This window comes from Protopterus annectens, chromosome 4.part1 (genome assembly GCF_019279795.1).
Source record: "Protopterus annectens isolate FY-2018-M chromosome 4.part1, PAN1.0, whole genome shotgun sequence".
NCBI lineage: Eukaryota > Metazoa > Chordata > Ceratodontiformes > Protopteridae > Protopterus > Protopterus annectens.
In genome coordinates, this window is record NC_056734.1 from 581,310,526 (window position 1) to 581,329,850 (window position 19,325).

General features: G+C 37.6%; 1 protein-coding gene across 2 annotated transcripts in view; it reads left to right on the forward strand.

The window, feature by feature from the left end:
- Positions 1-19,325, forward strand: part of FGF12 (fibroblast growth factor 12) — a 2,088,810-nt gene that overhangs the window by 878,107 nt on the left and 1,191,378 nt on the right. For both annotated transcript variants that reach the window (XM_044070389.1, XM_044070388.1), the window contains exon 2: positions 9,240-9,350. In XM_044070389.1, coding sequence (XP_043926324.1) covers positions 9,240-9,350 — 111 coding nt within the window. The remainder of the gene's footprint in view (positions 1-9,239; positions 9,351-19,325) is intronic.

Consider the following 19,325-nt stretch of genomic DNA (forward strand, 5'->3'; position numbering starts at 1 on the left):
AAGTATTACATTATTGCTCAGTGCACTTTTTGTACAACATTCTTTGATTTTGTAATATTTAGTTATGTTATATATAGTACTATACACACTTTCCTTCTTACAGTGTGCTTTGCAAAACATTAATTTTAACTCACAGGTAAATACTAGGCTATCAGTCAGCTATTATAAGCCTAGGCAATAACTAGAGGTCAGAATCAAACCCTGTGCTTTGTACATATTAGGCAAAGACCTTAACCATTATGCTAACCCTATTATATAGCCTTCTTTTTTTCTGTTATGTACAGTTCTTTGTAATTGTGCAATGGCTAACATGCTTAAATAGTGACAAAAGGGTACTTGGACAAGTATACCTTCCTAGCCAACAAAGTTAAATAAACAAGGAAGAAGACAAAAAGAAAAACAAAACAAAAACAAAGCCGAAGTGAGGACAAGAAATTTAATAGGGTGCTTTTATTGAGAAGACTGCATATGTTTGGCATGATTCTGTTGAGCTATAAAGGAATGAGTAAGCAGGAAATAGTGGAATCATTGAATAGTGGTACATACAGCAATGATTGAGTACTAAAGCAATGTGAAAATGTATATAACATCACAAGTGAATGCAATCATGTACTTACTATGAAGAAGGTAGGTTTATTGTGAATGTGCTGCAAAACATGTGGGAAGGCCAAACTACATGATGTTATAACTAGCAAAGTAAGGAGTAACTGTGGGGCTGAATTAGAAGGTACTAGAAAATGAACTAGTTCAGTGAATTTAGATTTATTCATGCAAGTTTAATATCGAACAGAAACCTGAAAGACCTGAAAAATAAGTTACATATAGAAAAAAATGAGTACTGCATAAATATTACTATTCCTAAAATAAATTTAAGAAGTCAGGCGGGACTAGCTATCAATAAGGTGGCATCATAATTCGCAAGTACAGAGGCTGAGACACTCCATTTATGAATGTTGGCCTTTAATGCACTGCAGATGATATCCAAGAAAATTCCAAACATATGTACACCGGCGGATCTACTTCAGTAGATTGAATCACCAGAACATCAAAATTTAAATAGCCGAGACAAAAAAAAGAAAAATGTAGCTTCTTCCATATTTTTGCAGGGGAGCTGTGTCCCCACACCCCCTGCAAATTATATATACCAACTCTGAGATCGCACTACAGTGGAGAAAAGAGTACTGATCCTCACTGTACTGCAGTCTCCATTCAAAAGCATTAAAACAGGTACATTTTTTGCTAAAAGATTTCTTTAAGTAAACTAACTGTTTTTTGTAACTGCACCATGATGTACATTCAGAAGGTCAGAGTTCTGTATGATATGCACATTAGCTCTTTCATTCTTATTGTTCCGGGCATTGTAAAGAGTCGTTCATATAAACGTTTGTTTTTTTTCATCTTGATATTTAAATTTTTAAATGTTCTAGTGATTTGATCTATTTATTTAGTCCCGCACGTATAAAGGGAAAGTCACAGCAGTACCATTCAGCATTGTTTATAGAAACTCATATTTTAAAATGCCTGAACAGAAAGAAGAGTTTCATAGCGACACTATAACCCATGAAAGCTCATAACCCACTATTTTTAACTGATAGTAGGAGGAAAAAATAACATCTTTTTATATGTATATGTATACACATATGTATCTCTCTCCCTCACTATATATATATATATATATATATATATATATATATATATATATATATATATATATATATATATATATATATATATATATATATATATATATACACACACACACACACACACACACCACACACACACACACACACACACACATATATATATATATATATATAGAGAGAGAGAGAGATCTGACTTGGATCACAAGTCAGAGACTAATGCTTAAATAAACGGCTAATCCAATTAACAGGACATTCTTCATCTCATTCACCTCAGTTGTGTTTATTAGGTGACCAAAGACTCAAAGAATATCTCTGTGAACATAAACAAAAATAATTAATCGTGAGCCTAAAAATTAAAAATAAAAAAGTAATTGAATATACCTTTTTTAAGGACACCACACAAACTTAGAATGGTTTTATGATATAGGCTACATTGTTTATCATTTCTTTACATATATTTCTTATTATAAATAATAGTTAAAAATTGATTAGTATAAAATCTCACTTAAATAAGGTATGTTGTTATTACTTTTATGCTCAACTGTCTTGTTTAATGTATCCTAATGTGCAATGTTCATTAATGTTTGATAAGGATAATACTACTATATAGTACTCTATAATTTCTGAAATAAAGTATGTGAGAAGGTTAAGAAATACATTTTTTACTTTTATTATTTAAGTCTCAAATATAGCAAGACTGTTGTTAAAACACATTACCTTAAAAATGTAGCCATTATTACAGCAGAATCACTTAAGAAGTTCAACAAAGATAGCCCTAAAAGTCTGTTTACTTCGCCACTGGGAAAACAGGGTTCTAGTTAGCTGCCTATTTGAGATTACTTCCTCCAGTTAAGTACCAGAAAAACACGTATGTTGAAACCAGTACCAGAAATTCTTTAGTAAGACAGTGTTAGCGGTGTTTAAAGGAGACATGTTCTTGGTTGTAGCATGTCTAGTAATCCGTATGATTGCCATTTGCTGGTATTTTGGTGGACATCGTAATATATTTCAATTTAAAGATTGGAGTCAAGGGTCACTACTATTAGTAACTGTTGCTATATTACATTTCTGTTGTAAAAATTGCGGATTACTGACACTTGCTTTACAAACTGTCAGCCAACTCACACTGCATTATAGTAGTGACAATCTGTTGAACATAATAGAAAAGGAAAAATTATCTTATTTGTTGTGTAGAGCAAGCTCTCCTGCCCTGCTGTTTTGATACTTACATAATTGTTTATATAATATTACAATCCAAGGAATGTAAAATTCCCAGCAACGGTAAAAGTCATTGATAAAAATGGCATGTGTAATATGAGAAGCAGTTATGTTTTTGAATTTTGCAATTTTATGGTTAGTGGGTTTGTCTTTGCCAAGAATAATTGATGCCATTAATAATAAACATCCCACCTTATAGGCTGATTTAGAAAGTGAAAAGGTTTTTGATCAAGCTGCTCTGAGATGTTTCTTTTCTGTATAAAACTAGATTTTCAGCTCAGCATTTTGATTTTTTATTGATTTTGGCAGAAAAAGCATGTGTTCTCTTGTCTTAGGAAAAGTACAGGGGAAGTTGAAGAGTGTTGGGAATCTATTTCAGTGAGAGTATAGTCATTTTAGCATCCTATGTTTCCTCTCATATTGCTTACATCCTAATATCATTTTTCTGAATATCTTGTCAGAATCATCTACTTAATACTGAATTTGAGAAGTTAACTATATTTAGTGTTGTATTTCCTTTTTTGAAATTTCATATCCAAATAGTTCAAGTAGACTTTATTATTTTATGCTTCTCCTGTTTTTCAGAATGCTTTTTAATGTTTCTATGTTTAGTTACAATTTGTAAGAACTGGTCTACTGACTCTGTTTAGTCAAGACCTGACTACAGTAAATCTTACATGAGTTAAGTAAGCACTGTGGTGGCAGGACAGGTAGCTTTCATCCTTCTAAGTTGGGAACTGCTGATTGAGAGCCCAGTGTCCAAGTGTATTAGTTCTGGTTTAGGCACTTGGGCTTCAGGCCAGTTATTTTACATTAAGAAGGTTCGTGGTCTGCACTCTTGTGGGAGAAGAGGCTGGACTCTGCCCTTCTGAGCTGGGAATTTTCTGGTTAAAGGTTTATAGTGCCTGAATATTTGAACTGTATCTTACTGAAATTGGTTCACCTTGTTTGCTCTAGCATAGACTAGATCAGGCCTACTGAATCTAGCTTTGTTTATATGCTTGTTGTTTGTTTGCTTGTTATTTCCCTGGAAGCTAATTCCACCTAATACGTAACTTCTCAGTGCTTCTGTGGATCACTAGTGATATCTGCATTGCTTACTGTACTTATTTCCTTGTTTCACTTGAAAGAAAGTTACTGTTTGTCGTTTTGCATTTAGTTACTTGTAACACATTGCACTCAAGTTACCTGGCACTTGCTCACTAAAGCAATTATATAAGTCAGCACTAAAAATTAAAAGCACTACACCCTCACTCCCCACTGGCCCTTGTTTTCAATTATTTCCCAATATTATTCTAGCATGTCCAAAGTCAGTTGTCAATCTCCTCTCCGGTCCAGCTGGTGAATCTGGGAATCTTGAGGCAATGTTATAACTGCCTCATGTACACAACAACCCTCTCCTCCTCCCACATAACACAAATACTTGAGAGATGCAGTTATTTAGCCAAACTGGAGGCTGAGCTCTCTCAACTCAGGACTGGCAAGACCAGACAGGAGGAGAAGGCAACTACACACACCACAAAACCAGCCTCACATAATGCTACCACTCCACTGAATCAAACACATAAACACACAAAGACATACTTGGAGGCTCTGAGTAAAAATTTACCTAAACAGCAGAGGCCTCCAAAGCAGACACCCAAACAACTGCTACCTCAAGACACCCCACAAGCAACACATAAACCACAAAAGCAGTGTGCAAAGCAGTCACAGCCCTTAAGGCCAAATACAACACCAAACATACTTGTCAGAGGTGACTCCATAGTCAGACACACTGGCGTCCACTCACCAGGCTGAACAAGGAGAGGGTCACAGTAAGCTGTAGAATCCGCCACATAACACAAGCACTCGGGTCACTCCATGGCAAGTACAAATATGACACAGTCATTGTCCATGCTGGTGTGAACGACCTGAGACGTACCTCCTGGACTACATGAAAAGAGACATAGAGGAGCTCTCTGATTGTAGCCCAGGCAGGTATGACCTAACCCTGAGCAGTATCCTTCCTTCACCAAGAATGATGCCACAATATAGAGACAAGATGTTCAGCTTTAACAATTGGCTTAATGTCTGGTGTCATTGAAAGGGGATCCAGTGTCTGTCTGCCTGGGATGACATGCTTGACAAGCCACGCTGAAGGGCGGCTTGCACCTGTCACCCTGGGATTCCGGATATTGGCTAAGGCTCTTGCCACCCCATAGTGCCTTTTTTAGGCAAGGCTCAAATTCTAAACCTACCACCCTAGAAAACAAAATGGGAAGAAACTGAGGGTAATGCTGCTCAATGCCAGAAGTCTAAATCTCAAAATGCACTCGAGGCCCTTCTCAGTATGGAGAACATCGATGTCTGTGCTGTAACTGAAACCTGGTTCAAGGCTCCTGAGAGCACCCGGCACTATTAGGTTTTACCTCATATCATGCCCGGCCCCAAACCCGGACCACACCACAAAGGAGGGTGTATCCATATTCATAAAGGATACTCACACCTCCAGGTTGGCTTTGGAAACCATCCAGGTGCAACTAACCATAGGCAAAACTGCTCTACAAATTGTAGCATGCTACAGGCCACCCTCTCAAACTCAGGAACCCCACACAGCCTTCCTGAAGACACTGGAGGGTATAAATGTATCTCCAAACACCATCATATTGGGTGACTTCAACTACCCGAATATAGACTGGGAACATTACTCAAGCCCTAACTTTCTAGCCCAACGGTTCCTGGAGTTCATAAATTCAAATGCCATGGAACAGCTAGTCACTGTTCCCATGAGAGGAGAAAATATACTAGATCTCATTGTCACAAACATGGGGACAAAATGCTCCGTATATCCCTCATTGGTGAGATCTGATCATAAACTAATCTCACTGGAAATCCACATCCGCCCCCGACCATAGTGAAGAACTTCTAAAGCAAACTTCACACTACTCAAGACTGGTGTGGTATCCTTCAAGGCCCCTCAGCCAGACGAAACCACAACCCAAGCTGTGGAAGCCCTTACAAATGCCTTCTATGAACACCTCAGGACTGCATGGATCAGGCAATCCCAAATAAAACCAAGACTCTTTCCACAAAGGGCAAGCGTCCAGTCTGGTGGACCCCAGCCATTAACAAACTTTACAATAAGAGGAGAAAGCTATTACATGATAGAACAAAATCCATAAAGGAAGTCACCCCTGATCATTATTAGTAAAAAAACGAGCACTCATAAAATCAACTAAGGCCAATTTTGAGAGAAAAATTGCCATGGATTCAAAGGACAATCATAAGGCCTTTTTCAGCTATGTTAGGAACCTGGGTGGAAACTCCCAGATATGCTCAGAATTAGTCCAAAATGATACAAAAATCACTGAACCCACAGACATTGCCAACATACTGGCAGACAGGTTCAGTGCAAACTTCACCCCTCTCCCCTAAGGAGAGATAACTATCCCACCAGTGTAGCCTCCCGGACATCTCAAATGCGCAGGTGAAAGCTGCTCTCTCTAAAGCTAAAACACAGCATCAATGGGACGGATGGTGTCCCCGGCTGTGTGCTACCGAGCTAAATGAGGAATTAAACCCGCACATAAGGCAGCTGTTTAATCTCAGCCTTACCACAGGATACGTGCCCAAGGAGTGGCGACGGCAACTGTGGTCCCACTTCCGGTGCGTAATTACAAGTCTAGTCTGCAAAGCTATGGAGAGGATCATAATGGAGCTCATAAACAAAGATATAGGGGACTTGCAGAAATGGACCCGACCCAGTTTGGCTTTGTCAAGGAAGATCATGCCTTTTGAACTTGGTTGACTTCTTGAAACAGTCACCAAGGCCATTGATGAGGAAAGGCAGTCCATACAGCCTACCTTGACCTTGCAAACAATACCCCACTCGGGTATTGTAGAAAACTTACCAGCTTAAATGTAAACCCATATGTCACAAGATGGGTTGCAAACTGGCTTAAGGACAGAACCCACAGGGTTAGAGTTGCTGGCGCTGTCAGCCTCAAGCCGTCACAAGTGGTGTCCCACAGGGCTCGGTCCTTGCCCCCTATTGTTTGGCATCTACTTCTCAGAAGTACAGGCCAACATGGGAGGACTTTGGCTGACAAAGTTTGCAGGCGACTGCAAACTGGGCGCCATAGTGGAAAGTGCATCGGACACGGATATCCTTCAGAAGGGACTCACGGAAACAGATAGCTGGTGCCAGAGCCATGGCCTGAAGTTAAACGCCAAAAAATGTATAGTCATACCCTTCGGGAAAAACAAGCTACCATATAGGTGGCAATCCACTAAGCACAGAAGAGGTTATCAGGGACCTGGGGACCCAGGTTGACAGTGGCCTTTCTTTGACACTCACATTGCTAAAGTGGTTAGAAAGACCTTCATTGCCCACCTGATCATGAAGGGATTCACATCCAGATCTAGTGAGGTCATTGTTCCCCTGTACTCTTCACTTATCAGACCAATGATAGAGTACAATGCCCCATTCGGGATATATCTCACCCGACATCTGCAGCAATTGGAGAGACCCCAAAAGTTCCTCACCAAAAGGATAAAGGGACTCCAAAATCTGTCATATGCTGCCAGATTGAAGAAACTCCAGCTCTATTCAGTCGCATACCGTCTGCTCAGAGGTGACATGTGCCTGACATACAAGGCCATGTCCAACCCGGAATTAATGGACATGCTCCACCTCAAAAATCCAAATCCACCAAAACCACTAGAGCAAGCGAATTAAACCTTAACGGATATAAATAGGACATGCTGGAGGATAGATTTATCACTCAGAGACTCCTATGCTGTGGAATAAAATCCCGGTCCATGTGAGGCAGAGCACCTCGCTGACTCTGTTCAAGAGAAATCTAGACCTGTGGATGGGAGATCGTAGGTTTACCCCAGGAATCATCTCTGTGTCACTGCTGGACAGAGGCACAACAAACTAATGGGCACAGTATTTTTTCATATAAGGGGTGGTGTAAGCCACAATAATTTGGGCTAGGCTTATAAATGCCTTAGGGCAGATAGCCTAGTATAAACCTATGAACCTATGAACCTATGAACCTAAGTATAAAATGCTAAAACAGTATTAGGAGCATTAGGAATAGGAGATTAAAAAAAGCATTATAAGATAACATGAGTAATGTAGTTATGGCAAAACAATCAAAGTAAGATATTTGGCAAACAAGTTTAGTCAGTAATAACAAGCAATTGTAGTTAGTATAAGAGATAAAGTTAACATGTGACTGTCAGCTTGTTAACCTGTATCACAAAAACACCTACACTTAGCTTCCATGAGTAAATGTTCAATTAATAATACTTTAAAGGACTGTGATTTTTGACTGTTTTTTAAAATACGTTTATAAAGTTATTCTGAAATAGGGTATTTCACTAATGGTATTACCGAACCTTGGTCAAATGAGGGTTAGAGTGTCATCTTGAGTCTTTATTAATGAATAGTCCAGTTTTGAGAATTTTATTAGTCTCATTGGCCTAGAGGGTGATAACTCTGTCAGTTATATGCAGCCAATTTTCTTGTATAAGTAGGTAACAATGATGTATATATGTATATATACGTCAACCAGTACAGCAAATCTGAACATTTTATTTTCAGCAGTTTTTAGATTGTGTGTAATCTGGGCTGAGTGTATGCAGGGGTATTCTAATTTTGGTGTTAGTACATTTTTAGCTTTGGCAAACATGCTGCTGGTAATAGTGAGTGAACCTTTGAAATGATGTTTTCAGTATGAAGGATAAAACCGAATGAAGGTTATTGCCTGAGACTTAGGTACTCTGGTGGTTAACATTTGGGGCTGAGTTTTTGTTATTTTCATTGATAAGTATGGAATGGCAAAATACAGCATTCAAATGGCAGCAAGGAATATTACACTTATTTATTTATTTTTAGAATTTATTGAGAGTTTATTATTAAATAACCTGTATGTAAACTTAATTAACAAGTGCTGAGTTTAGGTTATTATCTGTGCAATATTGATTTCATTAGAAAGATAAAACATTTTTTTCATATTTTATTGCATCCCAGATAAGCAGCTTGACAGCTACTAGAGAAAAAGAACTGTTGGAATCACAAATACATGTATACTAGTTTCCTAAATAAAATAAAGGGATAATACACATAATAACTTTTAACCTCTAAATGTATTATGGCAGAGGAGTACACTTTTTTCCATTTTTCTCAAATTGTTGTGGTATTAGTATGTGTAATAACTTAAATAATACTTATTCCAAGTCAGAAATAATTAATATTTTGCATTAGTGCTTTGAGGATGAGAGGTGATAATTACACTTTGGCATCATGAGATAAGTATTCATAAAATAATATTTTTTTCAATATGAAAATGATTGCAGATTGTTCACTTTTCTTCTTTTCTATTCTAGAACCCCAGCTGAAAGGAATTGTGACCCGATTATTTAGCCAACAGGGTTTCTTTCTACAGATGCTCCCAAATGGTACAGTTGATGGGACCAAGGATGAGAACAGTGACTATAGTAAGTTTATATGAGAATGGAACAACTTATTCATAGTTCTTAATGTATAATAAATTATGTCCTGGCAATTGAACTGCTAACTGAAAAATAAAATGAGTATTGTAATGTTTTAGTCAGCAATAGGCCCTTATTGTGTACACCAGTGCTTTGGGTATTGCATTTTGGTGTTAATATTTCATTGCACTGTCATGATGTCATAGTTTTACCACAGACAACAAGATGAAGCATGGGAATAATCACATCAGTGTCCCTCAGTCTTAATAAGGAGTGTGTGTGTGTGTGTGTGTGTGTGTGTGTGTGTGTGTGTGTGTGTGTGTGTGTGTGTGTGAGAGAGAGATATTCTTTATAAACTATTGTATTTGTCTCTCTGATGTTACAAAACAAATCTGGAACTTCTGGTATAAAGATCAGTAACTAAACTCCTGTGGGATGCATATGCTTTACAAAAAGTTAAGAAATAATGATATATGACCAAAAACACCAAAGCCATTTAATGAAAAGACTGATATGCAAAAGGGAGGAGGGTGGCTAAAAATGTGTAAAATGTTGTATCATGTAGGTACTTATAGTACACTGTTAACTGATTCATGACTATTTTTGAAATGTTTCATTTGATAAGTTCTTTGTGAAAATTGCATAAAAATGGACAAAAAATCTACAATGGAAGATAAAAAATGAACATATATTTACTCTTACAAGGTTTCATATTTTAGATTTGCATTCTGAGTGCTATGAATTGTTGAATCTGTTGGCTAATCTGGTTGTATCATACACTCCTGTCCAGCTAATTAATTTATGAAAAGAAATCTAGAAAATTGGGATATAATTGGGATTTGGAAACCCTTGACTGACTGATGCTCAAGTCTGATATTGCTTCAATGACTAAACTTTGCTGTCACTTTTTAAAAGTACTGAGTCTTTAACATGGTTATAGTAAATAAGAATGAGACTGGCGCATTATATAATCGTGAGGGTCACTGAGTACTCATTATATATGAGGGAGTACTCTAAAAATAAAGCACATGGCTTCTGAAAAGTTTAGATTTTTGGAAGGGTAGTCACACTACCCCATATGTTGCTATAGTCTGCCCCAGGAGTACGGCAAGGCCAAGACCTATTAGAGTCAAGCTCTAAAGGATTTTTATATATCATTGGACATTGGGCTGTAGATTCTGGCTGTATAAGAATAGCTGTATTAATTTCTCCTAATGGTAAATAAAATATTTGTAGCGTGCCTGTTTGCTTCTTTGCTCTTTTGTGGGTTTGTGAGCTTCTGTTCAGCTTCTACAGTTGACAATCCTTAGCTATTTTGTGAGCCATTTCTGAAGTTCGTATTGTCACAGTCCTTTTCAGTCTAGGACGTCTGATAAGTCAGCACTTTTACAGGCCCACTAAATAAGTTTTATATACTTGGGCAATTATTTTTTGGTCAATTTGTTGTCTTCTTGCAAAGACTTAATAAAAAAGTAACTAAGGAAGGCTTTTTAGTGGAATAATAATGTTTCCTTAAGTCCTTTTACCTTACAGTCAGAAAAGAGACTGTGGAATTTGCAGTCAGTAAAATGGGGTTAATGAGATTTTTCTTGTCTTGTTTACTAAGTAGGCAGAAGAGGATGGTGGTTTGCTTCTTTGCTTAAGGCCAGAACTGCTTACATTGGTGATATATTGCTTGAATGAGATATGGTCTGGCCACTACTGCATACATGAACTTGTATAGGAACTACGGAATGCACAGATGATTTATGACTGTTAATGCACTCCTCAGTAACTGTTGAGTTTGCCTATGAGCTTAGAATATTATCTGATGAGTGTGAAATAATTTCTGTATTGATGAATTCATTACAAGAGGTAATTATTTCTCAGACACACCCAAGAACATCATGCAGTGACTGTTCTTTCATTAGAATATTAACCATTGATTCTTTAGAGATGTTTATTAGGTCATTTACCAGATGTAGTTTCCTTGACTTTATTCTACATCTCCCTTCACAACTGAAGATTGACATAGCAAGTAAACTTTGTTGAGTTCTGCAAAGTGGCTTTAGATTATTAGATCTGTCATTGTGTTTTGTTGGTGAATTACCTCTGAAATAAATAAAACAGATTTTTGAAAAAAAAAAGCTTTCTCATTGTGATGTTAGTTGTGAGTTGCTAATTAGACGATCTACTCAAACAGGTTAAGAGCTGTCACATTTGAAATGAAACTAGTGTCCTAAGGATACAGTACAAAGCATTTAAACATGGTTTTGTGCACCTGATCAGATTAAAATGCAGCAGATATGAAGTGAAACGGTTGTCTTAATTACATAGCTTGAGGTGTTTAAACTACTCAGTCAGTTCAAGAAGATTATTAGCTACTGTGCATTTGGCATGACATCTGTCTATGGCTCCCTTATGAAGTCTAGAGTGACACAATATGTAATGCCTGATACAGCTGCCAAACCAATACATATCCAACAGAATCAATAAAGGCCTTTATCTGCTTTTTAATTAATGTGGATTTTATATACTTGATCAAACTGTATTTTCTTGATCAGATCTGTTGGACAGTTTGTGAATCATTACAAAGAGTAAACAGCAAAGAATGCAAGGCAGACCGTTACAGGATGTACATGGATTGCCCAGTAAGTTAATGTACTAGCTCATGAGTTTAGAACATCATCCATTACTCTTTAGATAGTGTCTGCATTACTGAGAGAATTATAAGAGTCAGTTACTATTAATGCATACTTTTACTAATAGGTGTGTTTTGTCTAGATGCGTTTTCTCCCTTGACCTCCTATGCTTAGTTAAATGCAGTTATCACATAGTTAACAATCCTCTTGCAACTTTTCCATCCTCCAGCCTAATCTGACTAGTTTGTTTCACTTTGCTACATTAATAAATATGCTGTGATATCTAGATCTGAGTTATCTCTGGATAGTTATTCTGTTGACTTAATGACAATTTGTCTAGTTTCTTCTCTGTTATTGCCACCATAAGAAAGGAAGAAACTACTGATTTCTCATTTCTGGAATAGTCTGTTTTGCCCTGAGCACATGGTTAACTTTGCCTGTAGACTCAAAAGTCAAAACATCCTTAGCATTTTTGTAGCATTAAATAAACTTGGTATTATCAGTTCTGGCTATTCTCCATCTGGGATCAGACCAAACATTCAAAAACATTTTCCTGTTTCTAATCAAAATCTGTCTAATTGTGGCCTTGTTAGAGTATATACCTCTGATTTGTCTATCCATAAATATATAAGCCCAGTTGAGTAATATTATTGCATTTACTACTGTGTTATAATTCCAGCTGTTGACTGCTTCCCTAAAGTCTTAAATTATAATGTTGTTTACATAGGTTTCCTGTCAAAGATTTATAACTTGCAAACATTTTACTTCACCTTTCTAGGTACAGGAGATAAGTTTTAAGTCATGATAGTAGAGGCTCACTGTCCTATAGGTGGCATCCCATTTTGGCTTTGGATGGCTGTTAATATTTTTTTTGCTACACTCCTATCACACCCAGCCATGTAGACTATAAGCTTCTTATAATGATTTTTGTAACTGAAATGAGAAATTTCATGCCTGTGCATTTACACACATATCAATAAGGTTTTGTAATTTGAGTTACAGCTAAGGCTTTATATACATACAGCATAGCAGAAACATTCAGTAATTATATACTGTTCAATAATCCTCATTACTGAAATCATGTTTGCTGTTCTTTTTGTTTCATGAGATTTTCTTTGGAAGGCAGTAAAGGTTTTAAGGCTTTTTACCAACTTTTCTGAAGTATATTTGAATCTGTCTGAAGTAGTCCTTTGGGATATTTTACAATGGCCTTTTTATAAGTTAGATCTTTATTCTGTGGCACCAAACAGAGCTGTTCATTCTGATCTTTATATCTGGGTGCTTCCTCAGAGTATTAAGCCAGATTCTGAAATGGTAGGTATTCTAAATGGTTCGTTTCGTCACACCATTTGGTTTTGTATTCATGATGTTTTCTTGTCTTTACATCTCCTAGTCTCTGTATTAGCAGCATGGAGATAGCTTAAATATGTTGCCACTTTTTCTAGACACAGGTACAATATGGAGTTATGGGGTGCATTTCTTACTTGAATGTAAGAAATAGCTATGAAATGGCTAGGGTTTCCATAAAGAACCTTGGAGTGTGCATACCTAGGCACATGGTTAATTTGGGCCTCGTTCCCGGGTTGCTGAACCTGTTGTACAATGTGGTTTAGTTTAGTGTAAACATTCATGATAAGGCAGACCCGGCAAAGCAGCAGACTATATAATAAACTCTTTCTCTCCATGTCAGAACCTGTGTTATCTATTCCAAAGGAATATAATCATCTCAAGGCAGAACTCGGGTCATTCCTCACTATTGCATGTTTTCATTATACTCACGAGTTATGTCGTCCATTTCATTGAAAGTTCACTTTGGGATTATGAAATGTTTTATCCACCGATATAGTTGAAGGCATGATAGATTACTCTGTTTTTCATAGTCATTTTAATAAGAGCAGTTAAATTCATTGATGGTATCCATTCTCTTTGGAATTAGTTATTTAGAATACATTTTGCACTCCTTTACTTGCATGGTGAGTATTAATAAATTGTTGGCAACCTGTCCCCAGCATTGTACAGAGGTGTTTTGATTGTATTGTAGCAGGCTGTACTGAAGTGGACGTATCAGTTGCATATACATTGATAACAGTACACTCTATTGAATTTATGGGTTAATATGATCTTACAGATCTTAGCAACACTGCTTGGAATTTTATTACCTTTAACATAGATAGATATCTACATTCTTTAATCATGAGGATGGAAGTGTAGGATGTGTCAGTTGGGAGGACAGTCATGATGTTGACTTCCTTTTATTTGAGACATTTACTTAGTCAGATATATAAAACTATAGCCAATTACAGCCAGACCCATGCCCCATGTCTTATCCAGCCATTATCATGGCAAATTTTACTATTCTGTTATTTTAGCATTGTTGACAATGCAGGTAATCACTTTCAAAGAGAATTAACTTTGTCTGGAAACTAATATAGATATATATATATATATATATATATATATATATATATATATATATATATATATATATATTTATATTTTTATACTGAATTTCATACCTTAAAAAATTACTGAATTAGTCAATTTTTTCACACTCCTTCAACATTCAATAGTAAAGTATTGACTTTTTCATCTACTAGAGGGACTCTTTGGTGTTTGCTTCAGATCTGGTTCTTAATCTGAGCATTTGTGTCTGTTATTAAAAAGCTGTGGCATGATTTTGAACAAGATTACCACACTGAACCTAGCAACAAATATGCAGATGTTATATTGCATGGTTAGCTCACCCTTAAAGTTTTCAAGTAGAAGTGATATGCACTGCATAAAACTTTAGGTACTAGTTGGTTAAGACATTATGTGTTTTGTCAATGATGAGTGGATAGTTGTGTCCTGTGTGGAATCTCAGCACAAGTAGTAACACACAGGTAGGCATTGCTATCTTTGTGAAACAATATCACTGCATAGTGGTGGAGTCCATAGAGATATGTCACCTTCAGTGTTGTTTGGAGGACGCTGCATTGGTCAGATATTATGCAGTTCTATTTTTCATTGCAACAGTGTAGCTGCAAATGCAGTTCATGTTACAGATAGATGTCATAATATCTGGTGTACTCTCTATTACTTTGCTAGAGTAACAAGTCTTAATTTATCTCCAACTTTATCACACTTTCTACCAATGACACCTCTCAAGAAGTACTTCCAACCATAACTACATGAACTATCACTAGTGAACATGACCTCAGTGCTCTCCCCAGGCCAAAAACACTGCAGCAACGGGTCCCAATAATATCCCAGGTTGTCACCTGAATAGCATGAAACATGACCTTTTGGGCCCACTAGAATCATATTTAAATGTAGCCAAATGCAAACAAGGATTTTGTGTTGAATGACTGGAGGACTTCCTTTGCATGAGAACGGTCCTTCCATAAGTCTTACTAGTTTCATATGAAAAGCCTTGTATATCTTTATCATTGATATGATAAATGATGACACTGGAAACCTTCAGACATTGGATTCTGCCCAGTCTGGTTTAATCAAGAGCAGGTCGTGCCTGCCCAACCTAGTGGACTTCTTTGAGAAGGGCATCAAAACAATGGATGAGGGAAAATGGTACATAAAGCCATCTTGGCCATTGTCGTCAAGTCACAATATTAGGTATAAACCCTATATCACATGCTGTATAGTCATCTGGCTTCAAGATAGAAACCAAGAAGTCAAAACAGCAAAGTCTACTTCTACAAAAAGCCAATAACTAGTGGAGTCTGTCAGAGCTTAGTGCTGGGGATGGTCCTTTTTGGTATCTTCTTCTCTGACATTAAGGCTAACATCACTGACCTCTGGCTGACCAAGTTTTCAGATGATTACAAACTAGGCACAGTTATAGAATCTCCAAAAGACAGAAATACTTTTCAAGAAGACCTGATATAAATTAATAACTGTTGCCTGAATCATGGCATAAAACTCAGTACCATGAAATGTGCAATAATAACCTTTGCTAAGATGGCCACTTTGAGAAATTACTATATTGATTATACACCACTGAGAATACACATTATGGTTAGGGATTTGTGGACAGTGATGTATTAATTCTTCAAACAGGATTTATCATTCTCAGGAATGGATACATGATTCATTATCTGATAGTTGTATGAGGTAAGTTGAATCAGCCAGACTAATCAGGTATAACATCATAGAATCCTAAGTGATAAGCATAATAATCATGTGTTAGAACTGGAGTGATCAGTTGTTTTGAGATATCACATGCCACTGAAAAGGAAAATGCAGAAGTTCAGTCAGATTTTGTTCTATTTTTTTAATGAATGCCCTGAATATAAGTTTGTTTAATTATATTTGTCTGGTAGGTGAGCTACATGTCTTCCCCTCCTCTTCCCTAATCACAAACCGGATTTTCACTTTTAAATATCAAAACAATTCTGTCCATTCCTCACATTTGCAGTAGATTAATTGCTGGGAGCTCATCTCCAAGCAGCTTAATTGGAAGGACAGTAGATAAGGTAATTCGCAACCAGTACAGGTTAAAGGAGGTCTATATTTGTGTCATCAAGAAGTATAATGTTAAATTTCCAAGAGGCATAGCTATCTGACTGACTAAAGGGCATTTCATAGGTTAATAGTATCACAGGAAAATACTGCGCCATCGAGTCAGAAGTAATTTTAGGTCTAGCGTTTTCATCCCAGTGTAATACTAGTCAGTACCCAAGACTGCATTTAGTGATGACTGCCCATGTCCAGGAGGGCTGTGGGCTCTATCCCTGGTAAGAATTTATGGTGCCCCATCCACTCATCCAGGTTCCTCTTGAACAGTGTCATAGAGGTGCTCTGTTTCACATGAATTGGTAGCTTGTTCCAAAGACACGTCAGTCACTGGGAGATAAATCTGTCCCTCCAACATGTCCTATTTAAGTCACAGGCTATATTTATGTCCTTGGAATGGGTAGCCCTAGTCCTGTTTGATTTATGGATATGCAGCAAGTTCATTAGGTTTGGATCTTGGATTGCTCTGTAGGCCAGGCATAAGTCTCCCCTAAGAAGTCTGTTTGATACAGAGTATAGTGACAGGGACTTTAGTTGGTCTGTGTAAGGCAGATGCTGGAGCCCCTTGATCTTCTTTGTTAGAACCTCTGAGGTCTCTCTAATAGCTACAGGTGCTTAGTATGGTACATGCCATTATACTCAATTATGGGATGGATAAGTGGCGAGTATAGGGGGGTTGTAAATTCTTTTGCTCTAGAGGCAATGCCTTTACTAATCAAGTGAGCTATGTGGAAAGCTTTCCTTACAACAGTAGATACATTGTGGTCAAAGTTAAGGTCGCAGTCATTTTGTGATCCCAGGTCCCTTACCACTTCATGGGTACTTAGGGTGGTGTTGTTTATTTGATAGTGTGAGGGGACATTGTTTGTGATGAAGGGAATGATGATGCATTTCTTTGCATTCAGTTTGAGACTGTGACTAATACACCAGTAGTCAATCTGTGTGAGACCATCCTGGAGTATACTGACATCATTTGGGGAGTCAGTAATTGCACCTAGTTTGCAGTTGTCTGCAGATTTAGTCAGTCACAACCCCTTAGTTTTGACCTGAACTTCTGAGAAGTATATACCAAACAGCACTGACCCCTGAGGTACCCCACTGGTAACAGGTCTGCTGGTTGATGTGGAGTCACTCACTTTGTTAGTGTGCATCTGGTTTGTGAGCCAGTTGACAAACCATCTTACATCGCAGGAGTTTGCATTCAGTTTGCTAAATTATCGGTAATGCCTGAATGTGGGATTATGTCGAAATCCTTTGCCAGGTCGAGGTATGATATGTTCCATGGACTTACAGATGAGGCTGGTCAGGCTTATGGATCTGTAATTCCCTGGTTCTGTTGCTAGGCCACCTTTGTGAAGGGGAATAACTGTAGCTGTTCTCCATTCCGCAGCAACAAAGCCCGTGGGTAGGCTATGATTGAAAAGGGCACTTAGTGGTGATGCTAGTTCATGTTTTAACCTGTTTGGCAGACAGCTTGGGATGTTGTCTAGTCCCACAGAGGCTGTGTTTTTTGCCTTGGACAAGGCTTTTGAAGACCTGCTCTTCAGATATGTCAGGTAGGGAGGATGTTTGGGGAAGTTGTAAGTTACGAGGGAATAAGGGGGGAAAATTTTTGCCAAACATAACCACTAGCAGGTTTGCTATCTCTGTGTGGTCAGTGTGTGTGATACCATTGGTCACTAGTTCTGCACATGCTTGGGTCCTACCCTTTAGGTTATGTATGCAGTTGTAAACATTCTTATGTTTATCCTTGGCAGTACTTGCTAAGTTTTTCTCAAAGGAGCCCTTGGAGGATTTGACAAGTTGTCTTATTTGACTGTTGAGACTGAGGAGGGTGCTTTTCTAGTTCTATACTTCAGTATTTCTGCTTAAGTGAATCATTTTGCTTGGCAGTTTGACTCCGAGAACAAGTTGTTCCACAGAGTGCATTTTTTAATTTTCTTTATTTCAAAATGTTTGCACTGAAGAACCCAGGAAAGGATAACTTGGATAACACTGCTTTGTTAATGCCCATATTGCTGAACAAATTCTCAGTGTCTGTACATTAGCGCAGTGCCTTGTGATCCTGATCAAATACGTACAGGCACCCATCTAATGCCTAAGATAACCAATTGTATGTTGGCTACTAATGTGCTTAGCTAAGAGCCCTGCAGTGTGTAAGTAGTGCTTTATATCTCCACTCTTGTAATTGTACCACAGGTAAAGAAAGAAATACTTAAAAAGCTTACCCTGTACTCAGTCTGGATAATGTATATGAGATGCCCAGGTGTATTCATTAACATCGATTCCATAATTTCATATTCAAGTGTGTAACATAAACAAAATTTTAGCATGCCAGATCCCTAAATCTGCTCCACTGAGCTAATAAATTTGTCAGATGATTTAAGCAGCAGTTACTTCTCCACAAAGTTCATATGTATTAATGATTATTTTTACTGCAGCTTTGAGATGGTTCATTGCTTAAACATAAAATCTCATAGTGAATCACTGATATAAAGGCTTTGCAGAAGTATCAACTCTGCAAGTTTTTTGTTCAGCATTGGCTATTGCTGATTTTTCTTATTCTTATACATAACTGGTGGTGGTGCTGCAGTAGCGTTGTCACCTCCCAGTAAGACGCTGTCTGGTTCGATTCTCAGCTAGAGCGTCTTCTGCGTGGAGACATGCATGAATGGGCGTACCTTCGTTGAAAGTTGTGCGTCAGGGCTGGTAACTCAGCATGTAAAAATCAACTACCAATCATTAGCTGTGGCAACCCCTAACCAGGAAAAGCCAAAAGAAACAACAACAACTTACAATAACATGCTTCCAAATGCTAACCACTAAAAAATAGTTTGTTTGCCACTTC